The following is a 27,876-nucleotide window of genomic DNA, read 5'->3' as shown; positions in this document are numbered from 1 at the left end:
GATGCACAAAATCAGCATCTGTGTATTTCATAGTACATTTGGGGAGTTTTGAGTGCTCCCTGATAACTTAAAAAAAACTGTATAACCTTTGCTCTGATTAGTTAGTAAGGCTCTCATACATAATAAACACTGAATTGTGCTTCCAAAAATGTGTGTTTGGGAAGAGATATTTCCCCTCTAAAAGTAGCACACAAAACAAAATCCTCTGTTTCAGTTTACAGTTTAATAGTGAAACACATTGAAAAGTCTTGATTTACTTATTTAAAAAACCCACAACCCAGTAACTTTCTTGCATTATTTAGTTTCATGGTTTATTGTAGTAACCCACACAAGCATTGGAGGGAGTTGTGTATTTTTTCGTTTTAATCTTTGAGTTCTTCAGGATTGCTGCTTGCTTCAGGCAACTGGAGCATTTTCATAAATATTCCATACTGTCTTGAGCTGAGGTAAATTCCAAATGCAGCCTGCAGAAGGATAGCAAAACTAAGCTTCTTAAAGACTGGTTGAGAGACTTTAATCCAGAAGCGTAACATGTTCTCTTTCCCAGGCAAGGGAGCTGAGCTGTACCTATTCAGAACACAAGACAATAAAACTTAATCTTGTTACTTTACCACCGATTTCCCCATCTCCCTCTTTAAAAATTACCCTCTATTCCCAATACCTAAAATTTGTGTATGTCTACAAAGCAATTGGACAGCTTTGGCTGGCCCATGCCAACCAACTCAGGCTTACAAACCTGAGGATGCAGGGCTGTTTTATTGCTGCATTGGGCTGGAGCGCAGAGTCTCAGAGCTCAGGCTCCATTCCGAGCTGGAAGTCTACACAGCAATGAAACAGCCCCGTGAGCCTGAGTCGGCCAGCCAGGGGTTTTTTGTTTCTGTGTAGACATACCCTTACTAACTTTTTTGGGTACTAGGAACCAGTGATCTAGTATTCCAGATTAGAAGTACAGTATTAATATTTGTCATGATTATAAAGCTCAACTTCAAATTGCTTTACAGACCAGTCCTTAGAATGCCCCTGGGGGAGAAAGTATACCCTCATTTTGTCAAGTGGAGGCAGAGAGGTAATTTACCTAGGATCACAAAAGGGAGTCAACATTGAGATGGGAGCTCATGTGCCCAGCTCTCTGTCCTCAGTTCCTGGGTCAATACCTCTTGTATTAATGCTTAATCTTGTTCTGTTCCAATTGATTAGTACTATGCTTAGTTATCCACCTTCTGTTCAAAGATCTTCAAACATTAGGTTAGGCATATTTTAGGCAACTCTGGTTTTCCTATAGAACAGAGGTCCCACCCAGCCTGCCGAACTCATCACACAGCAGGGGCTAGGTAGGATAATTTATGAATGCTGCTCTGCAATTTTACTTATTCCAACTATTGTAAAATCCAAAAAGACTGAAATAGCCAATTGCGCTTTGATGAGAACTGTGTCTAGTTAATTTGTCCCAAGAAAGCAAAGTTTAACAAAATTTCACATACCTGGCTGCAAGTCCTGCATTTATAGGAATGGCCAAGAAAATGGGATATAGACCACCTATAACAGACCCAATTAATCCTCCTCTCACTACAGCACAGGTTGCACACATTAGATCACCTAGATGACAAACAAGTCATTTCACACTTAAGATACAGTATCTACATTGTTTTTACATTTTAACCTGAGCTTAAAGAGGCAGGCTCGCTGAAGTGAAATATATTGTCAGTGGAAATGGCCATGATGAACTGCACCTAGAGAGATTAAGTAGAAGAGTCTACCTAGTGTATTATGGCACCTCTCCACCATTCGGCTCTGTAGAGTTTTCAATCAAATATAACCCAATTTGTATTGCTGTAATTGCATCTAAACTGAAGTGCCAGGATGCAACAAACAGTTTTACATAAACATTACTGATTCAAAGGGGAATTGCAAACACAGATCCATTGATGAAGCGTTCAAAAATTAGTGGGAAATGTCATAGAAAAATCTGTTCCATTCATATCCCCTCACCTACACCCTATTCAGGTTGAAGAATTATGCATATACAAAAAACAATATAAAAGTGGTGTCTTTTGACATTGTTCTGTCACCTGGCAGTTCATGTACAAGGTGAGGTTTTCAACACTACATTGCTTCACTGTTTTGCAATAAGCATAAGCTTTTCTGGTATTGTATATAAAGCACGTTGACAGTTTTTATGACGTGGGAGCTGTGAAAAGAGTGCCCTTCATAAGGAATTAAAAATTTACCTGACATTAAAGGTACAGTTACAGCACCGTGGTAAGTTGCTGCTGTTGTGAGGAATGGAAGAACAGCCATTGGCAAACTAGAGGCAATCCGAGCCTCTGTCACATTTAGGATGCGTCTGAAAAAACTGTTTGCTATTAAACCGCAAAAGCCTCCATTTATTCCTAGAAAGTATGATCCATGTGTAAAGAGTTTCCTGTGGGGGGGAAAATTAGGTTAAAATGTTAAGCAACTGTGTGGTGTTCAGGATATCTGTTTGCTTAGTCTTATGTCTTGGGGAACGTGCTGTATTAAATTACTACGCTGAAGATTATCTAAAATGGAGTCATCCTGCTTTCAGAAGCAACTAGGTACAGCGTTCTCTGCTGTATGCCTGAAGTTACTGTGATAGTGGTAAGGATCAGAGAAGAACAAGTAGGTATACCTTGAAGTATACACAACTGGCCAAGTGAATTACATGGAGGAGTTATCTTCTAAAACTGAGATTCTACAATTATAGGGGACCACAGGCATATCCAGACAGATGGTATAGACAACTCAGAGGTAAAAATACTGTTTTTGAGGAACAGTAGTCTGATTTGGTACAGTAAATGCTGTGGGTCTTAGAAATAATCTTACGCTTCCCTATGGTAGCATTCTAATAAAAACATTAGGTTATGTGAGAAGCCCTTACACAAAAAGCTGTCTGGAAAAAATGACGTTTATTGAAGTTTAGCCTTGGTAGTACACAGCAAAAGCACAACTACTTAGGCCGGGGTGGGTAGTAATTTTTACCGGGAGGCCACTCCACAAATTTTGGTACAGCATCAGGGGCCGCATATTTCTACTACAGGGATCAGCAACCTTTGGCATGTGGCCCATCAGGGAAAGCTGCTGGCAGGCTGGGATAGTTTGTTTACCTGTAGTGTCCACAGGTTTGGCTGATTGCAGCTCCCACTGGCCGTGGTTTGCTGTTCCAAGCCAATGGGGGCTGCAGGAAGAGGCATGGGTTGAGGGATGTGCTGGACACCGCTTCCCGCAGCCCCCATAGGCTTGGAACGGTGAACCACGGCCAGTGGGAGCGGCGATTGGCCGAACCTGCGGACGTTGCAGGTAAACTGTCCTGGCCTGCATGCCAAAGGTTGCGGATCCTTGATCTACTACATTGATGGAGGGGGGCGGGGTCTGGGAGGGAGTTTGGGTTCAGTAGGTGGTTCTGACCTGGAATAGGGGGCTGGGGTGTGAGAAGGGGTGCAAGGCACAGGCTCTGACCAGGAGGCGCTTACCAGAGGCCGCTCCCGATGCAGCTGGGCTCAGGCAGGCTGCTGTTGGCACATCTCTGCGCACCCCTTGGGAGGAAGGGGTCATCAGGTCTCTGTGCACTGCCCATGCCTGCATGCACCACCCCTGCAGCTCCCATTGGCCAGTTTCTGGCCATGGGAGTTGTGAGGACAGAGTGCTGAGGGTGGGGGCAGCATGCGGAGCTCCCCCCCCCGCCCCGCCAGGGGTGTGCAGAGACATGCCAGCAACAGCTGGCCGCTTCCAGGAGTGGCATGGGGCCATGGCAGGCAGGCCGTGAGTGCTCCACTGCTGCAGGATTTTCAGCTGCCCGGGGATCACAAGGGGGCAGCCAAAGAGCCTGGCAGGCTGGACAGAAATGTTAGATGGGCTGGAACTGGCCCACAAGCTGTATTTTGCCCATCTCTGACTTAGGCAATACAGGGTTTTAGATCCCAATTCATTTTTTTCCAAGTCCATATTAACTATTAAAAGCTACATCCCATTTGTTTTAACCAAGACATATGCCATCCATCTTTAAGCAGAACTCTCTATTGAACTCAATCAAGTATTCTTTAAAATGGTCTGCAGAGCAGTGATAAAATTACTTATTTATATTCTAGTAGTGCTTGAAATGTGCTAGGGGCTGTATGAACAGATACTGTAAGATGACACATCTTTGCCTCAACGAGTTTACACAGTCTAAGTATAAAAAGACAAAGGTATGTACAAACAAAAGATCCAAGGTGATGTAAGAACGCATCTTGGCTTCAATCCTAACTAGGCATACTCAGTTCAGTGTGACTAAACTTAATGCATGCATTAGAGTGGTTACAGGATGAAGGAATTCATTAGGCCACATCCCCTTCCTAGTCTATCCCAGTTATCCCTCTGTTTGCCCTTTGGTTCAGATGCCCAGCCTATTTGCTTTGACTCTACAGTACCCCACGTTGTGGAAGTTTAACAAACAAAAATAGGCAGAGGTGGGTTAAAAAAAAGGCCAGAGATTAATACATAATAGACAAGTGTTATGTAAAACTGGATGTAGTAAGGATTATATACTGCTAATTAATTGCAAAAATGACTTATCTGAATCATCAGGTTGTACATAAGACAGCGTATGCGATTGCATCACTTCCACAATGTCACCTTCAATTCTTCCTCCCCTTTTCCAACTTAGGTTTGTTACACACTTGCATCTTAAGAAAAATGACTACCAAAACTTACAAAGGAGACACACAAAGTGGGTGAGCTTTTATTGGACCAATTTCTGTTGATGCAAAAGCTTTCGAGCATCACCAAACTCTTCCTCAGGTATGGAGAAGATGAAACTAGAGGGTCCAGGCTCACTACAAGGTGGGACAGATTGTTAAACATAAGGGATTCACACATATTAAATGGTTTCCTACAATGAAGTGGGCAATTAACAGCTCTTCTGTAGTAGGACAATGGAGGGCTAGTAGGAACAAGCTGTGTAACAAGTTGTTGTAATGGGCCTTAAAAATCAGTGTCTCTGTTAAGTCATGGTTAAGCATCCAGCAGAATGAGGAGTTTAAACTCCCAGGCACATGTTTTGATGGTGTTCTGCAGGTTCCCTTTAAGGATGAGGACTGTGAGTGACAGAGTGATTACACTGTATTCACAAAAAGAAAAGGAGTACTTGTGGCACCTTAGAGACTAACAAATTTGTTTAAGCATAAGCTTTCATGAGCTACAACTCACTTCATCAGATGCAACAGAGCTGTAGCTCATGAAAGCTTATGCTCAAATAAATTTGTTAGTCTCTAAGGTGCCACAAGTACTCCTTTTCTTTTTGTGAAAAGTATTCACTCATGGAGGATAGGGTGTTTTTGTCTGATCATTTTTATGTGAGTTCATTGGAGAGCCTAGTGATTGATTGGTTTCATACACAATTTGTTGTTGGGGGTATTTGATGCACTGAATATGATACACCATATGTTGTGATGAGCATATGTAGGACCCATAAATTCTGAAAGGTATGTTGTGGAGGGTATTGATCATTATAGCAGCGGAGATTGTCTGCAAGTTTTGCATTTGTTGTTATGGCAGGGACTGGTGCCACTTTGAGTTGGTGTGTTCTGGTCTGTGGGAAGCTTGGCAAGGTTGGGGTACTTGAAGGCCAGAAAAGGGGCAGGGGGTTGTGAAAGATTTAGTTGAGGAAGTGGTCCCCATTTACTATGGGTTGTAATTATTTGCTTTTACCATTTATGGGTTCTAAAGCAGGGTGGTAGATGACAGCTAGGGGTGTGCTGTTAATTTTTTTCCCCCTCCTGTATTGAAGCACAATCTACAGGGATATTGGGGTGGCCTGTACCATGATACGATCTACTTCTCTGGTGGAGTGTCCTTAATTGGGTAAGGCAGTTTTAACTGTGTATCCTGGACTGTCTCTTCAGAGTATATTCTCTAGTATCGGAGAGCCTGGCCGTAGATAATAGATTGCCTGGTATGTCTGGGACTATTATTGAGCTGTGGAGGTAGGTGTGGTAATCTGTGGGCTTCTTGTATATAGTTGCCTCTATGGTACATTATTGAAGCTGGTTGTGGTGTCCAAAAAGTTGATGCTGGTGCCGGAGTGTTCTAGAGAGAGTCTGATGGATGGGTGCTAGTTGTTGAAGTTGTAGTGGAAATCTGAGGGAGTGTGAAGGTATAAGGGTAATTCCTTTGAGGTCCGAGGCTTACAGCTGGCTGGCTGATTAGCCCCACCCTATGCACCTGAGAAAGAGCTTGTCTACAGTGGCACTTTACAGCACTGCAACGTTCTCGCTCAGGGGTGTGAAAACACACACTCCTCAGCTCAGCAGGTTTCAGTGCTGTAAAGCGCCAGTGTAGACAGTACACCAGCGCTGGTAGCTATGTCTCCTGCACTGGTAGCTACGCCCCTCACGGAGGTGATTTTTTTAGAGTTCTCCCAGCGCTGCCACGGCAGCGCTTTAATGTTGCCAGTGTAGACTAGGCCAAAGAGTTGCAATTTAATGAGCTAATCCTTATAAAAGAAGCCAGCAGGAAATGGGGTGGGGGAGAAGAGAAGATAGAAATATCCTCCAGAAAGTTGACAGCGCTGACTGCTAGTGGAGCTGTTGCAAGGAGGAACAACTCTAGAAACCAGACAGACAGCCGGGAGATTGTGTGGAGTACTTTATTGCTGAGACTCTGAGGTAAGAGCCAGGAAATTTTAGTTACTGGTATGAGGGACTGAGGCTATGTCTACACTACAGACCTTACAGCAGCACAGCTGTAAGGTCTCCCATGTAGCCGCTCAATGCCAACAGGAGAGAGAGCTCTCCCGTTGGCATATTTAAAACCACCCCCAACAAGTGGAGGTAGCTATGTCAGCGGGGGAGCATCTCCTGCTGACACAGTGCTGTCCACACCAGTGCTTTTGCTGGTGAAACTTATGTCGGTCGGGGGGTGGGTTTTTTCTCGTACTCCTGACCAACAAAAGTGCTTATTTAGACATAGCCAGACTTGGGAAATGGACAAGTCAGCCTGCACAGACCTTGATGGAAGAATCTGCAAGGTTTTGATTTTGTTTGTTAAGGCGGCTTAAATAAAAGAACTAACCCTGCTGTGAACCGCTTCCTTGGATTCCTTGAGAGAGCACTCAGATGGAATTAACCCAAGGAGTGAGCTGACTCAGCAAGAGCAAAGCCTGGTCCGGTAGAAGGAAGCACTATAAGATAGGCCCTAATCCTTTTACTGAGAGTTTAGGTTGTCTGTCCAGAAGATGAAAACATCATTGATGTATCTCAGGTATATCATTGGATTCAGGGTGCATTTTTCCAGAAATTCTTCCTTGATGTGGCCCATAAAGAGGTTAGCATATTGCATTATTCACAGCTGTTCCCATGGTTTGGAACAAATGTTTGTTGTTAAATGTAAAGTTACTATGGGTAAGAATGAAATGGATGAGTTTGGCGATGTGTTTGAGGTGGATTTCTAAGCACTGTTTATTATTTTGTAGGTATTTGAGACAGGCAGTGATGCTCTCATGGTAAGGGATGTTGGTATACAAGGAGGTGACATCCATGGTGGGCAATGATGGTGTTCTGAAGGAGGCTGTTAATGTTGTACAGTTTCTGGAGGAAGATGGTTGTGTCGTGGAGGAAACCGGCCCTTTGGGTGGTGAGTGGCTTGAGGATGGTTTCTATGAGTACTGATATTCCTTCAATAAAAGTGCCATGGCCAGATATGATGGGTCTGCCTGGATTCCCCCTTATTTGTGTATCTTAGGAAGCATGTAGAAAGTCCCTGGGGTGGGTTTGTGGGGACTGAGTTTGTAGAGTTTCTCTTTGAGTTGTTTGGGAAAGGATTTGATGATATCCTTCAATTCCAGTGTGAACTGTGGTGTAGGGTCTTCTCTGAGTTTTTTATTGTAGGTGGGGTCAGAAAGCTGTTGATTGGCTTCTTTGACTTAGTCATCACGACAGAGAACTATGCTGGTACCTCCTTTATCTCCTGGTTTGAGCACTATGTGGGGACAGGATTTCAGGATTGGTACAGCTATCCTCTTAGTGGCAGATGTGGTATTTAAGGATTTCAGTCTCCCCCGCCCTCGAAGCAATCCATGTAATGATCCAGTGTATGGTTTCATCCACTGGGGGGGTTCCAGTCAGATGATTCTATTTTCTTAGGACTGTTGATAGGGGATGTGGTAGTTGCAGGTGGTGTCATCTTGTTTGTGAAACAATTCCTTGAGTTGGCAAAAGCATTGTTCTAGTTCGCCACATATTAGTTTCTCTCATATTCTGGGACCAACATGGCTACACCCCCACTGCTTAACTGCTACCATTCCAGAAATCATGATCTTTGTAGAAGTTGATGTGGGTTAAGCTCTGCACAGGCAGCGTGTGATGGGATGTACAGGTCATTCCCTGTCCCCTAGTGCAGGAGTTCTCACAACATTGGCCTCAGAGTACAGCCACCAACTCTCGCTCGTGGCTGCACTGACACTTTTTCCTAAAATACTTAATTAACTTCAGGAAAAACAATTAAATATGCACAAATACACATCCAAATCATTGTAATTTATATATGTAGGGTTTTTTTTGCATACTCAGTAATAAAACTAATGATGTGAAAAGTGATATTTGTATATTTGTTAATGTCACTTTTCACAGCGCACTTAGTAGCTACCTTGGAGGCTGTGTAAAGTGATATTAATAAACATACAAGTATCACTTTTCACAGCAGACTTAGTAGCCATCTGGGAGATTGTGAAAAGTGATACTTGTATGTTTGTTAATATCATTTTTCTCAGCAAAACACAGGACCCAGCCCTAGACGAGATGGTTGACAGGAGAGGCAATGGTGGGATGGATGCAGGGCTGGGGGAAGCAGCAGGGGTCTGGGGTGATAGGAGGGATGGATGCAGGGTCAAGAAGACAGCAGGGTCCAGGGGCAATGGGTGCGGGAAGGTTATGGGGCCAGGGCAGGCAGCGGGGGCCAGGGTAATGGGAGTGGGTGATGAGCCTCACTGCCTCATGGCCAAAGCCAGGGGTGGGTGTCTGCTGCCATGCAGCCAGGGCTGGGGCTCAGAACCCACGGCCAAAGCCAAGAGCCAGGGACAGGAACTGCATGGCCGGAGTCAGGGATTGGAGCCTGCTGTTGCACGGCTAGAGGTGTGGGTCAGCGCCTGGGACCACTCTCTGCTGCCGCATTGCCAGAGTCCGGAGCTGGAGCCAGCGCTAGCTGCTGTGCAGCCAAGGATTGGCACCCGGGGCCAGCTCCTGCCGCTGCATGGCCGGAGCCCGGAACCAGAACTGTGGGTGGGAGCCTGCTGTCATGAGGCGGGGGCAGGGGATCAGCGCATGGGGCTGGGTGGCCGGAGGAGGGGGGGGGGTCAGCACCTGCAGGGGTCGGCACCCAAAGTACCACAGTGGGAGCCTGCTGCCGCTGGGCTTTGGCGGCTGGGGCCAGCATTGGGGGGCCAGAGACTGAAACCCCACACCTGGAGCCAGGGGTTGGTACCCGAAGCCCTGTGGTTGGAGCCCGCTGCTGTGCAGCTGGGTGTCAGCGCCTCGGGCCAGCACCCGCCACAGTGCAGCTGGAGCCTGGGACAGGCATAAGGGGCCAGTGCCAGTTGCCACACACCTGGAACCAGGGCCATGTGGCTGGAGCCAGGGGCAGGTGGGAGGAGGTGTCAATACCCGCTGCCCTGTGGTTGGAGCCCAGGGCCACATGGCCAGGCTCCTCAGGTTCCGCCGCTGGAGTCTGCCGCCTAAACCCCCTTCCCCCAAGGTGGGTCAAGAACTCACCTTGCTCCTGCAGTGTTGTGCCCCACCTGTTTCCAGAGGCAGTGCAGGGAAGCACATCCAGGAGCAACAGGGAGTGAGGGGACCATGCTTCCCCCACCCCCAATCACCGGTCAGGAGGCTGTCATGGCTGCACAAAAAGCCCGTGGTGGCCGCATTTGAGAAACACTGCCTATTGGGTGTTCTGCAGTCCTGCCTTACTATTCAATTGGTGTCCCTGTGAGACCCTGCTGATCCAGGCAGTGCTGTAGGAGTTTTGAGGTGAAATCCCAGCAGGGGTTTTTCAGAGTCCAAGGCAATGAGTCCAGATGAGCCTTGTCAAGCTTGAACACTTAAAAAGGTTATAAGGGGAAAAAAGGGATTTTTGCTGCTGAGAAGTCAGCACAGGGGGCTGTAGAGGCAGAAGTGCTATGCTATTTATAGAGGTTTTTGTTCTGGAGGTCAAGGATTTGAGCAGAGTGGAGGAAAAGAGGATGACAGGACTGGCTGAACTATAACTTTGTGCATTAAAAGAAAAGGAGTACTTGTGGCACCTTAGAGACTAACAAATTTAGTAGAGTATAAGCTTGCGTGAGCTACAGCTGATGCTTATGCTCTAATAAATTTGTTAGTCTCTAAGGTGCCACAAGTACTCCTTTTCTTTTTGTGAATACCAGACTAACAGGGCTACTACTCTGAAACCTGTCTTTGTGCATTAAATGTGACTTCACAGAGGGCTCCTTTCCTCTGACCATAGCCTCTTGTTAGATTTCTCTCCAGAAGCCCAGGCTCTGGTCCTGCCACCACGTTGCAGGGCAATCTCAGAATAAGGTCCAGGCCTCTGGCAGCTACTCTCTTCCATGGTCCACCATAAAAAGTGTAACATACAGAATGGAAGACACTAGTCTAACAAATTTTTCCTCAGACTTTTGGTTCAGTCTAACAGTACGAGCTGAGAAGGGAACGAGGATTATCTTGTTATCTTGAGGGTGAAGGCTCATTTGCTGACCACATTAAGATTAGAAGCTTTATTTTTATAACTGATTGGTGTTGAGCAACTAGGTGCTTGGCAATAGGTTCCAATATATGGGTTTTATCATGGCTTTGCCACAGCATTCCTCCTGGTTCCCCTGCTGTTCTGGAGAGGGAGTATGATGCGCTGACCTTACACCCGACAGAGCAGTTTCCCTGAAATCATCATTTATATTTCAAATGTGATTCAATCTCTTTGAAAATCATCCATCAATTTACAAACACAAGAACAAAAACGGAAGTCACAAAAGCGACTTAGTTGGTAAAACAAATGAAGACAGGAGCATCACTTACTGGTCTGCTTCTGGAAGCCGAGCGAACATTTTTAGCAGAGCTTCAGTTTTTTTTATATGTCGAAGCCTTGCATTTTCCTGTGGTGAATTTAGTTCAAGCTCTCTTCCTGCCATTTTAAGGCTCTGGATCATAAAGCGAGAAGGAACAAGGCAAGTTTTGGTTAAATGACATTGCCACAACATAACCAGATAACTTTTGCATGACAAGCAGGCAAACGGTACGAGCTAATGCTTTAACATCTCAAGAATGTAAAAGCTCTCAAAAGACCGAAAGAACATGATCCAGCTAAAAATGTCTGGCGAATTTTTGGGTACGCAAGCTCTTTTAAGCTGCCCTGTTCAGCAGGAAAGTCTACCTGCCGTAGGATTCTGAGAGAACATAAATTCTCAGTTAACAGGTGAGTAATAAATCATGATCTCCCCTGCTCTACAACCAATAAGTAGTCAGATGGGCTCAGATAGTGCAAGGATTTTGTTTAAACCTAGTGATCATACTTGATGAGGCATTCTGATCAGTGTTGATGTACTTTTGTTATTTTTAAATTAAGGAAAGGATGAGCAGTGGGGAGAGTTTCCTAAAGTTTCAGGCCATATATGGCTCAATTTTTCCTCCCTGGTTCCTGAAGCTAGACATAGATGTATTTTATTTTTAAAGCATTTACTTTACTTTAAGTATTGATGGGTAAGGCCCTGATCCTGCAAACAAAAACACTAAACATTACTAGCACAAGTGGTGCCATAGAAATCAATGGGACGGACTCACAGTAGTTAAGTTAAGCCTGTGTGTAAGTGACTACAGGAACAGCACCTAAGACTAAGGGCTGCTTTAAAATGCTTTTTTTTTTGACCAGCCTTGAGTACAGACTTGCACCCAGGAAAGAATATAACATAACAGATGCAAGGTGGGTGAGGTAATCTCTCTCCCCATCCATCTCTACTTTCCACCTAAGACAACAACAAAAAAAACAGCCTATGTGGACTTTGGGAGCAGATCCTGGCCCAAGAGTTTGGCAAGTAATATACTGAAAACATGTGGTAAGGGACCTCACCTTGAATCAAGTCCAGTTTGTTAAGTTTAGAAAGAGTTTTCATCTTTATTTTTTTTCGTGTAACTATTTCTAACTTTAATGCCTCATAACTTGTACTCACTTAAAATCTCTCTTTGTAGTTAAGTAAACCTGTTTTATTCTTTAATTAAAAGTAATCTAGTAGTCTTTAAGGTGCCACCGCACTCCTTGTTGTTTTTGTGGATACAGCTACCCCCGATACCAGTTTAATACTATTCACATGAGGAGAGTTGCTTTTGCTTGTACTGTATCTAATTTTTCTGTACTATAACCTTCAAGACGTCAGCAATAATCTCCCAAGTGAGCGTCCAGTGGCTCTGCCTCTACCTTCCTTCCACCCTGTTTTAAGGTCTCTTTCTGTTCGTGTCTTCATGCAGCAGCCAACCACCAGCGGCTCCTGCTGCCTTGCCAGGGTCCCACCCCTACTGATGCCTCCTGCACGCGCGGAGACCCAGCGGGGCCTTGCGGACAGGTCGCCCCCGACCTGTGTAGCTTCCCCTTTGGAGCTGGGCGGATGCGACCTTGGTCTGTCTCAGCGTGGCCTCCTCAGGCGCTGGGAAGCAGAGTCGTGCCCCGCTGCCCCGTCTTACCTTGTGCTGGGTGTCCTACCCCGGCTGCCAGTGCTCCTTCTTCGGGTATGGCGGAGCTACCCGTAAAAGCCCCACAACATGGCCCCTCCCTGTCACACTGAGTCCTCCTATGGGGGCCGCCATCTTGTCCAGTCATACGACCTAGACGCGCCCATCCCCGACTCCCCCTCGGAAGGGGTCGATGATTGGGCGGGCCCGAAGGTCCAGCATAGCTACTCCTGATTGGCCACGGAGTGGGAGGGGGCGGGAGCGGGAGCGCAGCTGGGCCCGGTTCTTGTTGCTAGGGGAGGAGGATGGCGACGGCATCGGCGGCTCGGCCATGGAGACGGGGCTGAGCGGGGACCCGGCAGCTGGAGACGCGGAGACTCCCCCTAGCCGGGCCCTCAGTGGGGGCCCCTCAGCCCTCGGGGTAACCGGCTGACACGGGCGGAGGCAGCGGCCGCTCCCCTGCCCCAGGCCTCGGCCTCCTCCTCCTCCTCCTCCCGGGCGCTGCCTGCGGGCCCCTCCCGCCCAGCCTCCACCGCCTCCCAGCCCCGCTCAGCCACCTGCCCGCTCCCCGCAGCTTCCTCGTCCTCCAGCCCCTCCCCTGCCCCGCACTCTCCCCCCACCTCTCTTCAGCCTGCCCTGCTCCCCCCTCACCTCCCTGCACCGCAGCCCAGAACCCAACCAGCCCGCCCTGCACGGACCGTCCCCGGGACAGACCGGACGGGCCCCCACCCCGCCCCCGAAGAGGACGGGGGGAAAGATCTATCAGTGTGGTGGGAAACAGAGAGAGAGAGAGAGGCCCGGGTCTGAATGGTGAACATTAAAGAGCAGAACAGAACAGCCCCCAAACACAGTGTCCATCTCTCCTAGAAGATAAATGCAAAGCAGGGTTATGTAACGTGCACCACGGCTCCTCATGCGTGCAGGGAAACACTTGGAGGCTGCAGGACATTTTCATACCTTTCTTAACAATCTAGATGGGGGAAATCCAACTCTTTTCTGCAGAAAAAGGGGGAGAGAAGGGCTTATGCTGAGGCCAAGCAGCTGCGCCCGTGTGTGTGGGGAAACTGTGGACTCATTTCATGGCTTGCTTTTTTATTCCACTGATACTGCAGCATTTCTGAAACGTAACCTTTTGTGAAGCTCTGCTCCAAACCCTCTCTGCTTCTCCTTCCTGAGGCGGCTGCTTTGCAAGGAAAGAAATGGCATGAAGTAAATGGCTCCAGAATAAAGCAAGCTGCTCGGCCAAAGTGCCCAGTGAGCAGCACGGTCACTTTAATAATTCCATTTCAAGGGATTGCTTTCCTGCTTTTCAGTTCTCTCTTTTAATACATGGGAGGATCAGAGGGACATTAAAGACCATAAGGCTGGGTGGAGAGAATAAAAATGGAAGTGACTGAGGAGTGACTTCTGTTGCGTAAGAGTGTGAGATTTGAAAGCATTTGTGCAGTGAGGAAAAAAGGGACCTTTTTAGTCTGCTGTGTATGCACCCAGTACAGCTATACATAACTAGCAAAATTCACCCAAGTTCCAGTGAAAGGAGTTTATACAATTATTTTGGCTTGCTTTTGTTTTCTTCCAGAAATTTATTTGGGAATTTTTGTCCTGAACTCAGATGGCTTTGAACTTGTTCAGGTGGAATATTAAGACAGCTGCCTAGAGATGGACTGTGCCTTAATTATCTTACATAAAGTTGTTTAGCTGACAGACTTTTGCTGCCAGAAGAGGAGTTATAATAGGGTTTTTATATGCCAAGGAGCATTTTCTCTTGTATTTTTATAGATTGAAAAATATTTTACAGAAACTGAAAACCACTCTTGCAAAATTCAAAATTCTTCTTTTTTTCTTATTCTGTGGGAGGCACTGGTAGTTTAACTGGAGGAAATAGTGAGTCCTGCTAGAAAAGCAAAACTGAAGCAATATTTCCTAACTGAACTGTTTAAGTGATTTGAACAAATACCTAGTTCCTGAGCTCACAAGGCGATCCCAGTGGGACATCATTGATACCAGTAAATAAGCACTTGCATCCAGTACCAGAAGTAAGACCAAGAATGCCAGTCAAGAAGAAAGGTGGGCTATGAAGTTTCCTATCTCATTTTACATCTACGTTTTCTAGGTTGTAGATCTCTAGTGCTTGCAATTTTAAATGTAAAAGCATTTCAGTGGGGGAGTGATTTGTTTTTCTTTTGCAGGGAGGGAAACAATTTATGCATTTACAATTGTGGTTAAAAAAACCCTCACACATTTAGTAGAACGTTTTAAGATTTGTCATGTCATATTTGATCTTGAAATTATGTTTTGTAAAAATCAGCCTTTACAAAACTTAAAACTAAGGCCAAGAGAGGGTTTTAAATTAAATTATATATCTCAAATAATTCCAATAGAAACAGAGCATAAATAGTGCAAAGTAAGCCATAAAATATTTGTTTTAATATTCTAAGGTGGTGACTGTAACATTAGTAAGATTTGTTTTTGTTTTTTAAAAATGTTTTTAACCCAATACCTTTTCTTGAAACATATAGCAGGTAACTCCACCAGCAGTAGCAGTAAAAATAAATGTAAAAACTCATTTCAGTGCACTTTGTCAGTAAAAGTTTTAACCTTTGTGTTATCCAAAAATGTTTTTAATTATGAGAGCTACATGATTTCAACAAGGCTTTGGGTTTTCTGCATGTTGGGATATAAAAGGTTATATTACTTTAATAACTGTAGCAATGTTGCATTTTAAAAAAAAACAAACAGCCCCATGTTTTGCCTCTTATACATTTAGGTTCACCACATAAATACTTGTTTGCTGTGTTGATGTAGCTGTGTTGGTCTCAGAATATGAGTGTCTTGTCTCCCTCATATAAATATTTAATACTTTGTGACTACAATGGATTTAGACACAGCTTTGGTAAAGTGCAGTTTACAGTGATCATGCTCTCAATTGTTGGTAAATACTTACGATTACTCCAAAAACTTTTATGCTGTAAATGCTTCTCTGTGTCTTGCAAACACAGGACAGTAATTTAACATGTTAGTTTAGATTACAAAATGTGGAGATAAGACAAAGAATGGCAAATAACTGTTTTCATGCAGATCACGTATCTAGAACTTAAGGCTCTTGACATGGCACAGCCAATATATGGAATAAAGAACTAAAGTGAAAGATATTAATAAAATATGGACACAGCTAATTTCAGTATAACTCATAATTAATTTCTTTCACAAAAATAGCTTCTTCTACTTCTGTATATAAATAATTGTAAAACCAAACAGATTATTATGAAGGTTTATATAAAAATTCCACTTAAAGTTTTACTTTGATCATATTGTAGAGATTGCAGAATAGAAACAAAATATCAAAACGGTATAATGATTTAATAAATAATATTAGTCACTGATTTAGTTAATTGTTTTTAATTTGCTGTAGTAAACATGGGAATATTTATGGAGGAAAATAACCCCCTCATAATGCCCCTTTAAGTCATCCTGTTGTGCTGTGAACACGTCATCTTACTCCACTATGAGGCTTACATATTATACTTGTTCACAACAGGTGAGTTAAGTACCATTTGAAAGATAAAGCTTTAACTCTGAATTGTACATTTTTCTGTATGGATGTCTTTCGGAATTGGATGTTGAACTGTAGCTCAATCACAAGATACCCATTTGATGCTGGAACTACTGAGTGAAATTCCATTGTCTATCTTACTCAGGTCATCAGAGTAGTTGATCATAATGATCCCTTCTGACCTTAAAAATTTCAGAATCTATAAATTTCCTGTCTTTGTTTCAAGACAGCTTAACTCATATTTTTAATGTAGTTCTTACACTATAATTTTTACCAGTTTACTGTAAGAACATATATTTTGAAAATTTTAAAATATGCAGTTGATAGACCAAAATGATTCCTTTGGCACAATTTAGCCTCTCATATCAATTAGTGTATTAGAGCTGGAGTACTTGTGGCACCTTAGAGACTAACAAATTTATTAGAGCATAAACTTTCGTGAGCTACAGCTCACTTCATCGGATGCATCCGATGAAGTGAGCTGTAGCTCACGAAAGCTTATGCTCTAATAAATTTGTTAGTCTCTAAGGTGCCACAAGTACTCCTTTTCTTTTTGCGAATACAGACTAACACGGCTGCTACTCTGAAACCTGTATTAGAGCTGTCAGTGTGAAGATATTTGTATTTAAATATTAAAAGCTGTTATTAAAATGTGATTACATATGTACAGAAGGGGACTGAAAAATGTTAGTGAATCAGCTACTTTATTTACTGTTTTTGAGTTACTTAAATTTATAGTCTATCATAGGCTTACTCTCACTAAATATAATTAAAGGGATGCTATCAACGTGAAATTTTTATATTTATTATTGTTACAAGTAATAATGGGGGGAAATGAGGGGGTTTTTCCTTAAGTTTTGCAGTTTGTTTTGCTTTATGCCTTTCACTGTTTTATTGATAATCAATTTCATTTCCGGTCTTATGCAGTAAGGAGCCCATATCTACTGTCTTCCCCAGCAGATAACAGCAGAAAACACATTTGTGTACTTTCCCCAGCCTCTGAAAGCCTTTGTGTTCTGGCGGCAGCAGCAGCAGCAGCAGCAGCAGTACTACTGAAAGTGAATGAGTTAACAGGGAGATATGTGCACAGAGAGGACAGGGAGAGGGGTAATCCTAACATGCATTATGCTGGTCTTGAGTTTAACCAAAATATCCTTCAGAAATCGTCAGAAGAGCAGAAAAACCAGTACACATTTAAAAACAAAACAATTCAAAAATCCTGACATTCTGTTATCAGGAGGCTGTATCAGAACATTGAATTACTTGAAACTACAGTAACTCCTCACTTAACGTTGTAGTTATGTTCCTGAAAAATGCGACTTTAAGCGAAATGATGTTAAGCGAATCCAATTTCCCCATAAGAATTAATGTAAATAGGGTGGGCTTAGGTTCCAGGGAAATTTTTTTCACCAGACAAAAGACTATATTATATAGTTTTCAGAGTAGCAGTCGTGTTAGTCTGTATTTGCAAAAAGAAAAGGAGTACTTGTGGCACCTTAGAGACTAACAAATTTATTTGAGCATAAGCTTTCGTGAGCTACAGCTCACTTCATCGGATGCATTCAGTGGAAAACATTATATAGTGTGTGTGTATGTATACACACACACACACACACACACAGTATAAGTTTTAAACAAACAATTTAATACTGGTACACAGCGATGATGATTGTGAAACTTGGTTGAGGTAGTGAAGTCAGAGGGTAGGATATTTCCCAGGGAATGCCTTACTGCTAAATGATGAACTAGCAATCAGCTGAGCCCTCAAGGGTTAACCCATTGTTGTTAATGTAGCCTCACACTATACAAGGCAGCATGAATGGTGGGAGGGGAGGCAGCATGGAGACAGAGACAGAGACACCCACCGTGTGTGAGAGGGAGAGAGATGTGCATTGCCCCTTTAAGTACACTGATACCACTCTAAGTACATTGCCTTTTTAAGTAGATCAGCAAGTTGAGACAGAAGTTGCTGCCAGGAAGCTCCATCCATCCTGAGCCCTGTTGTGTGTCCCCTCCCCCTGCTCTATGGAAATGGGGTAAGCGGGTGCAGGAGCAAGGGGGAGGGGGACACCCTGACATTAGCTCCCCTCTTCCTCCCCTCCCCCCCGCACAGCAAGCAGGAGGCTGCGGGGAGCAGCTCCAAGGCAGAGGGCAGGAGTAGCACATGACAGTGGGGGGAGGGGCAGCTAACTGCTGGCAATTGATAGCCTGCTGGCTGGCTGCCACACAGGGAACTTAGGGGAATGGGGAGCTGATGGGGGGCTGCCGGTCCACCCTGGTTCCAAGCTCTCACCAGCTAGCTCCAACTGGCTGCTCTTCCTGCAAGCAGTGGACAAAGCAGGCAGCTGCCAAACGATATTATAAGGGAGCATTGCGCAACTTTAAAGGAGCATGTTTTCTAATTGATCAGCAGCGTAACAACAAAACAATGTTAACCGGGACGACTTTAAGTGAGGAGTTGCTGTAGTTACTTTCCAGTTGTGTCCCCCTTTAAAGAGAAAGGAATATGTTAGAAATTTTATTTTGGAGGGAATGGTCTTTCACCATTAGACTGCAAACATCACACAAATCCTGACAGACTTCTTTGCCTTGCCTTACCTGTTTAAAGCAGGTAAGCATTACAGGACTGCCTTTTCCTTTTCAAAACTAGTCTTATTGGCCCATTCAGCTAACGTGAAAAGTTTAGGCTATTTGTAGTCAGTAAAAATACTTAATTAAAATATCTGAATAACAAACAGGTATTTTCTGGGTGTGAAATAAGGCGAGCCTGCCATTGGTTCTAATCCAGTTTATGTCAGTATATGATTGTCTGATGGATTGAGTGAAATGAGTTGGTGGTCTCATTCCACTCCATAAGGAGATAAATGTCCACATGGTTAAGAACACCCAGTTGGCACCCTTGCTGTCAGTCTCAACAAAGAGACCAGTGATTGAAATGAGCCTGAAGTACCCTTTCACTACTTCAGGTGCTTCTTTCAGCAAAAAGATGAGGCATTTTAGGGATATTTGCGCTGTTGTAACTGTTCCAATGACTTCAGTCTCTGGGGTTTTCAATTCCTCACCTTTCACTGGCTCTAAATACACTTTAACAAAATTAAAATCAAACCAAATACTCTTTACTACCAGTCACATTTATTTGTTGGACATCACACTTTAGACACTATGATTGCACAAGCTTATTAAGTGAATAAACACACTCCTTTCCTTTATTGCATACTACACTTTAGCAAACATAAACCAGAAATAGATAGGTATGAAGCAAAGATGCTATATACCAATGTATACTACCCATTGCTATCCCAAACAACGAGATAATGCTGGTGTTGTGGTATATCTTAAAGGTGACCTAATGACAAAATAATATACTTCCTCATTAGACTATGGAAACATTTAGCACAGAAACTAAAGTCAGCTTTTCAAATTCCTTTTGGAGTCCCCCAAGGTCACACCAGCTGGCTCCTGCAAGTGATGAGGGCCTATATTTATTTTTGTATTTGCCTGATCTTTCGATATATTTACAAAATAGAATAAAAGCATGAAACATAACTCAATTGCTTCTTTCTGTGACATCACAGCTATTGAAATAGCCTGCTTTATCATGTAGCCAGTTCACAGGGGCTCTTGTAAATAAATTCTGTTTTCCATGTGCATTTTTTCAAAGTTTCTATGATGATATATAAAACACTTTCTAAGACATGCCATATTAAACAAATCAACAAAAAAGGATTTAATATGAGTCCACGTGAGCCACCAGTGTGCCAAAGCAGAGCCTACTGGTAATGATGACATCATTAGATGATGAATTTTGTGGTGTAACAACACATAGCACTGTTGGCCTGTGGCATGACATCAGTGGAGAAGAAGAGAGCTAAAAAGAAATGTTGAACTTTAAAATTTTCATACCTGATTGCCTAAAGTTAGGCTTCTAAATACCTATTATAGATATCTAAATAGAAATAGTCTGGTTTTCAGAAGTGCTGAGAATGTCAGCTGCCATTGAATTCATTTGGAGTTGCAGGGATCTGCATCTTTAAAAATCTGGCTAGTTCTATTTAGATATCTAAAATATGTATTTAGAATCTTAACATTAGGCACCCAGGTTTGAAAATTGTGTTTTTAGTGGTATAAATGCTCCTCTTAACTTTGTGAGTGGGGAATCAAGTACATACTGAAGTAATGGATTTTGGTAGTTCCTTTTCACCTTTAACAAAATGCTGATACCACATATGTACTGTCTAAAGTTTTTGCTATCCTTTGAGTTGCTGAAACGTTCTAGAATGTATTTTTGTCAAATGACGTACAGGCATGAAGCCCCTATTCTTCACACCAAGTTCTATTAAACTGACTGTCACTTTCTACTGTGAAATTGACTAGGAGCAGTGCAAAGCTGATGGTTAGGATCAGAGGTTGTGACTACAATAAGAGCAATTTCAGTTTTGCGGGAGTTAAACATGTGGCAGCAAATTTTTATATTGACCTATTCAGACTCTTCAATTTAAATCTTTGGCTACTATCATGACTAATCTCTTTCCAGTCCTGTAGTTTTTCAATGACAGAAGCTACTACTATCAATAAGAAATTCTGTGTATAGAAGGACTGCAGAAGTAGAAGTCGTATATAACAATAGTTGTTACATAAATTCATACTGGGAAGCAGCCTAATCCAAGTAGGCACTGGACTGGGAGTTAGGAGACTTAAGGACTTTTCCCAGCTTGGCCATTATTTTGCTTTGTAACATGTCACTTAAACTTTCTGTGCTTTAGTTCAGTGGCTCTCAACCTTTCCAGACTACTGTACCCCTTTCGGGAGTCTGATTTGTCTTGTGTACCCCAAGTTTCACCTCACTTAAAAACTACTTGCTTACAAAATCAGACTTAAAAATATAAAAGTGTCACAGCACGCTATTACTGAAAAATTACTTACTTTGTAATTATAAAATAAATTGGAATATAAATATTGTACTTACATTTCATATTTACATTACATTTACATTACATATAGAACAGTATAAAAAAGTCATCTGTATGAAATTTTAGTTTGTACTGACTTTGCTAAGTTGATAAATTACACAGTAATAAATCACCAGGACCAGTTGGCATTTACCCAAGAGTTCTGAAGGAACTCAAATGTGAAATTGAAGAACTACTACTATCTGCTACTTAAATCTGCTTAAATCTGCTTCTGTACCAGATGATTGGAGGATAGCTAATGTGACACCAATTTTTAAAAAAGGCTCCAGAGGTGATCCCGGGAATTACAAGCCTAACTTCAGTACCGGGCAAACTGGTTGAAACTATAATAAAGAACAGAATTATCAGACACATAGATGAATACGTTTCATTGGGGAAGAATCAACATGGTTTTTGTAAAGGGAAATCCTGTCTTACCAGTCTACTAAAATTCTTTGAGGGGGTCAACTAACATGTGGACAAGGGTGATCAAGTGTATATAGTGTACTTAGATTTTCAGAAAGCCTTTGACAGGGTCCCTCACCAAAGGCAAAGCAAGCTGACATGGGATAAGAGGGAAGGTCCTCATGGAATATGGCAACCTTTTCTGAAAGGAGGTAGCACTATGTGAATTCTCTGTATTATAATGTTTGTCAGCCCCTGCTGAAGAAGAAACTTTCAGCAAAGAACAATAGCAGGGAAAAAATATAATTAACTCTACAAAAAACTATTTCAAAAGTAGCATCTGCAAAATATTTCTGTGAGTTTTAACTGTAAGGGGAAGTTAGAAGCATGTGCATTATTCCCTTAAGATCATTCAGGAGAAAGAAACAGGCTTGATGTTAGATGTTACATTACTTAAAGGACCCATTTTTAAAACTTATTAACCCATTAGCTAACTAATGTTCTTGTAAATTCCCAGAAAAAATAGTTCAGTACTCCAAGACAAAGTGGATGAATCCCCGCTTTAAGTGCAAAACCTTAGCTGTGGGACCATGAGCCACACTTCTATAGGAACAACTATTATTTTAATTTTGAATACCCGTTTCAATTGTGTGCATAGTTATGATCAGCCTTAGACTGAAGATAAGTAGAATATTCCTTTCTAAATCTGTGTGGCCACATTCTCCCCTTACTTCTCAAAGAAGCAAGGTAAAACCTTTCAAGGAAAGACTTTCATTTTCTGGTCTCACAGAGCTCTGTTACATTCACCCAGGATAGGGCTTGTGGTAGCACAGAAAGGCCGATGTGTCAACAAAAACATGCATAGGTTGGAAGACTCTGGAAAGTCACTGATTTCTATCTGCCAGTTTCCCTCTTTGTAAGGGTCATGACTTCCCTCTCTGCACTGATAGCATATCTCTCTTCTAAGCCATGCTGCATTTATCTCACTCCACCTGTCTGTATTCATAAAAAGAAAAGGAGTACTTGTGGCACCTTAGAGACTAACAAATTTATTAGAGCATAAGCTTTCGTGAGCTACAGCTCACTTCATCGGATGCATTTGGTGGAAAAAACAGAGGAGAGATTTATATACACACACACAGAGAACATGAAACAATGGGTTTATCATACACATTGTAAGGAGAGTGATCACTTAAGATAAGCCATCACCCACAGCAGGGGGGGGAAAGGAGGAAAACCTTCCATGGTGACAAGCAGGTAGGCTAATTCCAGCAGTTAACAAGAATATCAGAGGAACAGTGGGGGGTGGGGTGGGGGGGGAGAAATACCATGGGGAAATAGTTTTACTTTGTGTAATGACTCATCCATTCCCAGTCTCTATTCAAGCCTAAGTTAATTGTATCCAGTTTGCAAATTAATTCCAATTCAGCAGTCTCTGGTTGGAGTCTGTTTTTGAAGCTTTTTTGATGAAGGATAGCCACTCTTAGGTCTGTGATCGAGTGACCAGAGAGATTGAAGTGTTCTCCAACTGGTTTTTGAATGTTATAATTCTTGACGTCTGATTTGTGTCCATTCATTCTTTTACGTAGAGACTGTCCAGTTTGGCCAATGTACATGGCAGAGGGGCATTGCTGGCACATGATGGCATATATCACATTGGTAGATGCGCAGGTGAACGAGCCTCTGATAGTGTGGCTGATGTGATTAGGCCCTATGATGGTATCCCCTGAATAGATATGTGGACAGAGTTGGCAACGGGCTTTGTTGCAAGGATAGGTTCCTGGGTTAGTGGTTCTGTTGTGTGGTGTGTGGTTGCTGGTGAGTATTTGCTTCAGATTGGGGGGCTGTCTGTAAGCAAGGACTGGTCTATCTCCCAAGATCTGAGAGAGCGATGGCTCGTCCTTCAGGATAGGTTGTAGATCCTTGATGATGCGTTGGAGAGGTTTTAGTTGGGGGCTGAAGGTGATGGCTAGTGGCGTTCTGTTGTTTTCTTTGTTGGGCCTGTGCTGTAGTAGGTGACTTCTGGGTACTCTTCTGGCTCTGTCAATCTGTTTCTTCACTTCAGCAGGTGGGTATTGTAGTTGTAGGAATGCATGATAGAGATCTTGTAGGTGTTTGTCTCTGTCTGAGGGGTTGGAGCAAATGCGGTTATATCGTAGCGCTTGGCTGTAGACAATGGATCGAGTGGTATGATCTGGATGAAAGCTAGAGGCATGTAGGTAGGAATAGCGGTCAGTAGGTGCTACATTGATGACATCTTCATCATCTGGACCCATGGAAAAGAAGCTCTTGAGGAATTCCACCATGATTTCAACAATTTCCATCCCACCATCAACCTCAGCCTGGACCAGTCCACACAAGAGATCCACTTCCTGGACACTACGGTGCTAATAAGCGATGGTCACATAAACACCACCCTATATCGGAAACCTACTGACCGCTATTCCTACCTACATGCCTCTAGCTTTCATCCAGATCATACCACTCGATCCATTGTCTACAGCCAAGCGCTACGATATAACCGCATTTGCTCCAACCCCTCAGACAGAGACAAACACCTACAAGATCTCTATCATGCATTCCTACAACTACAATACCCACCTGCTGAAGTGAAGAAACAGATTGACAGAGCCAGAAGAGTACCCAGAAGTCACCTACTACAGGACAGGCCCAACAAAGAAAACAACAGAACGCCACTAGCCATCACCTTCAGCCCCCAACTAAAACCTCTCCAACGCATCATCAAGGATCTACAACCTATCCTGAAGGACGAGCCATCGCTCTCACAGATCTTGGGAGACAGACCAGTCCTTGCTTACAGACAGCCCCCCAATCTGAAGCAAATACTCACCAGCAACCACACACCACACAACAGAACCACTAACCCAGGAACCTATCCTTGCAACAAAGCCCGTTGCCAACTCTGTCCACATATCTATTCAGGGGATACCATCATAGGGCCTAATCACATCAGCCACACTATCAGAGGCTCGTTCACCTGCGCATCTACCAATGTGATATATGCCATCATGTGCCAGCAATGCCCCTCTGCCATGTACATTGGCCAAACTGGACAGTCTCTACGTAAAAGAATGAATGGACACAAATCAGACGTCAAGAATTATAGCATTCAAAAACCAGTTGGAGAACACTTCAATCTCTCTGGTCACTCGATCACAGACCTAAGAGTGGCTATCCTTCATCAAAAAAGCTTCAAAAACAGACTCCAACCAGAGACTGCTGAATTGGAATTAATTTGCAAACTGGATACAATTAACTTAGGCTTGAATAGAGACTGGGAATGGATGAGTCATTACACAAAGTAAAACTATTTCCCCATGGTATTTCTCCCCCCCACCCCACCCCCCACTGTTCCTCTGATATTCTTGTTAACTGCTGGAATTAGCCTACCTGCTTGTCACCATGGAAGGTTTTCCGCCTTTCCCCCCCCTGCTGTGGGTGATGGCTTATCTTAAGTGATCACTCTCCTTACAGTGTGTATGATAAACCCATTGTTTCATGTTCTCTGTGTGTGTGTATATAAATCTCTCCTCTGTTTTTTCCACCAAATGCATCCGATGAAGTGAGCTGTAGCTCACGAAAGCTTATGCTCTAATAAATTTGTTAGTCTCTAAGGTGCCACAAGTACTCCTTTTCTTTTTGTGAATACAGACTAACACGGCTGCTACTCTGAAACCTGTCTGTATTCATGTCACACATAGAGTGTGCTACTAAATTAATGATGGTCAGAGCAACTTTGCTTACATGGCATTTAGCTGTGTTAATTGCATCAGTTTTAAATGTGAATGTACTGCATACAGCTGCTGTTCTACAACTGCTCCCCTGAGTTGGCTCACTCCATCTTTTTGCAGCATACTATTTGGAGTCCCTATAGTAGTTGCACAGAGATTGCAACAACTATGTGATGGTGTGTGAAAGGAGGATAATGCACAGCTGCCTTTCTTCATCACTTGGAACTCCTGATAAGCTTATGTGAAACTAGTAGAGTTTTGCTTGGCATCTGGATTCTTGATTTTTTCCTTAATATACATGAACATATGGTGCTGTTTGGTCCTGTAAAATTTGCTGCTGTACCTGTAGAGCAGTTTTTTAAAGAGGATACGGGGTGATATACATCTGCATAGCTGAGGACAGTAACAAGCTTCAGATGAAGGTTATATCATAAGTAAATATTTCCTAAATTCAAATTTTGTGGAGAGCTAACTTTTCATACATGCTGGTTGCACATTGTGTCTCTTGCTAGGCTATGAGACCATATCTCTTATTGAGAATGGTTTGCAGCCAAGCCTTCATTGAATCACATTAACATAAATCCAGGAATATCTTTAATATTTTTAATAGTACCAATTATTTACAAAGCAACATTTACAAAAGGAAGCAATACTCAGAATTCTATAAGCATGTCTGTGTTGTGGCAATGTTAGATTTTGTTTCATGTACATTTAGACATAAAAGGTACAGTGGAAAGCTACAGAAATGCTCTTCATCTCTCACTATGCATTTCTTGATGATAGAAGCCATAGACATAAGCCTGTCTGCCAACTCTTTGTAGACGTATGTGTGTAACAGATACTGCTGTTTATTTGTTCCTTTTTTCCTAGCAGGCCAGATTAGAGGTTGACCAATCTACCTGTTTTACCCGTTCTCAGTGAATATTGTTTTAAAACATCATCATCTCTCATATCTTGAGGTGATGTTAGTGCTCATCACATTTTATAATAAATAGCACTTACATTATTCACCCACTCTTTGAAGGGTTATAAACATATATATTAATCCTTATGTTGCCTCTTCTGGATAGTTGAGTAACATCCCATTGTACAGAAGAAGAAACTGAGACACAGGGATGTTTTTGTGGCTAGCATAAAGTTGCACATTTGCTATTTTCCAGTTCATTTGTGCAGTCCGCTAGACCACACTGACTCCTGTTCTGGGTATGTTTCTCCCAGTTATCAGCCTTTTACCCACTGTTCTCAGGTGTTTTGATGCTTGATTAGAGCTTGTAACTTGTACCATCCAATGTGGGAAAGAGTAAATATTAAAGACGTTTCTCCCCCTGTATTTCTTTTGAATGTTAGCGGTTTTATCGAGCAAATAAACTGGCTTCTACCTGCAAGTTTGAAAGTTCAGGTTTTAAAAAATAATCTAATTCAGTGGTTTTAAAGCACAGGTCTTTTTAATGCAACACTGTACTGTGTGATGCATGTATTATTCTGTCTTGTACCTCCTTATTAGCCTGTTTTCTGTTTGTGAAGACTAGTGTATATGAAATGAACAGTCAATAGTACTGGTTTGATTCAGGGAATAGTGCAATTAGGTGTTATGCAAGTTTCTCATACAAATTGCATATTAATCTCCATTTGATTGACAACACTTTGTTACTCCAAATCTGGGTCTCTCTTGAGCAGAGATGGTGAATTGCATCAAATCAGGTGGTCTTGAAACATTTGAGATATGGACCAATGCTTGCTGAAACCTCAGACTCATTTTCAGTTGTCATCTGAAGTCTCCAAGTTCCAGAGTTGTTTTTAATACATTTTCCTTTAAAAAGTGACCCACATTACTTAAAGTCTTACCCATTCCCTTTCTGTCCATCTGTTCTCTTTGTTTCCCATTCTCCTTGTTTCTTCCAAAATTTCACTTAAAATCTAGGAATTATTATATAGCAACTTTGCTGTCCTACATTTTCTGATTCTGGTTCTCTTGGAAGAAATTTCACCTGGTATGTGTCAACATGCATTCTAACTTATTTAATAAAAAATCCCCCAAATATCTGAAATTAACAAAGACCCCTCATGCTAATATAGGCAGATGCAATTTGAAAAATGAGACATTAAGGTAAATTAAAAACTACATCTCTAAGTAAATTAGTGCTGGCAGCCATACAACCCTGAAACTATGATGCTCTCACATTACACCAATTGTAGATTGGGGCTGGTCATTATTTGAAAGGAACATTTTCAGGGAATACTTAGGAGTAGCCATACTTAGAAGTGGGGATGAAGTAGGATTCTAAGACAGTGCTGCTGAACCAACATCCCAGTGACATGTTAGGGTGCATTGTGTTTTTAGAAGTGTCACTTCTCAGATGAGTCATAAAATCAAGGCCTGTCCATGAGTAGTCATTAAAGTTCTTGTGTCACTTTTCACAAGTAGTTTGGGGTAAAATCCTGGCCCTGTTGAAATTAATGGGAGTTTTGCCATTAACTTCAAAGGGACCAGGGTTCACCCTTGGTATCCT

General features: G+C 42.7%; 2 protein-coding genes across 4 annotated transcripts in view; one reads left to right on the top strand and one right to left on the bottom strand.

Annotated features, from left to right (window-relative positions):
- Window positions 1-208: 208 nt before the first annotated feature.
- Window positions 209-12,902, bottom strand: TMEM126A (transmembrane protein 126A). Of its 3 annotated transcripts, none has more exons than XM_038396227.2 (5): window positions 12,720-12,902; window positions 11,064-11,185; window positions 2,229-2,422; window positions 1,482-1,596; window positions 209-567 (listed from the first exon to the last, which is right to left on the bottom strand). In XM_038396227.2, the coding sequence occupies exons 2-5, from the start codon at window positions 11,174-11,176 to the stop codon at window positions 363-365; spliced, it is 627 nt and encodes a 208-aa protein (XP_038252155.1). In that variant the 5' UTR covers window positions 11,177-11,185; window positions 12,720-12,902; the 3' UTR covers window positions 209-362. The 3 variants fall into 3 exon arrangements, with proteins under 3 accessions (XP_038252155.1, XP_043360047.1, XP_038252147.1); XM_043504112.1 differs by lacking the exon at window positions 12,720-12,902 and adding an exon at window positions 12,112-12,250; XM_038396219.2 differs by lacking the exon at window positions 12,720-12,902 and having other exon boundaries at window positions 11,064-11,209.
- Window positions 12,903-12,954: 52 nt separating this feature from the next.
- Window positions 12,955-27,876, top strand: part of DLG2 (discs large MAGUK scaffold protein 2) — a 1,500,569-nt gene continuing 1,485,647 nt past the window's right edge. The window contains 1 exon segment of the mRNA XM_043504108.1: window positions 12,955-14,774. Within this exon segment, the coding sequence (XP_043360043.1) occupies window positions 14,756-14,774 (19 nt within the window). The 5' untranslated portion in view covers window positions 12,955-14,755.

Source organism: Dermochelys coriacea, chromosome 1, assembly GCF_009764565.3.
Source record: "Dermochelys coriacea isolate rDerCor1 chromosome 1, rDerCor1.pri.v4, whole genome shotgun sequence".
Taxonomy (NCBI): Eukaryota; Metazoa; Chordata; order Testudines; family Dermochelyidae; genus Dermochelys; species Dermochelys coriacea.
This window is presented reverse-complemented; position numbering and strand designations above follow the sequence as displayed.

Excerpts from the sequence above, each read along its gene's own strand:
- TMEM126A (XM_038396219.2), bottom strand. The coding sequence starts at position 11,194 with ATGATCCAGAGCCTTAAAATGGCAGGAAGAGAGCTTGAACTAAATTCA. Across the intron at positions 2,423-11,063 it reads CGGCTTCCAGAAGCAGACCA|GAAACTCTTTACACATGGAT; the intron begins GTAAGTGATGCT and ends TCCCCCCCACAG. Across the intron at positions 1,597-2,228 it reads AACTGTACCTTTAATGTCAG|GTGATCTAATGTGTGCAACC; the intron begins GTAAATTTTTAA and ends TTTGTCATCTAG.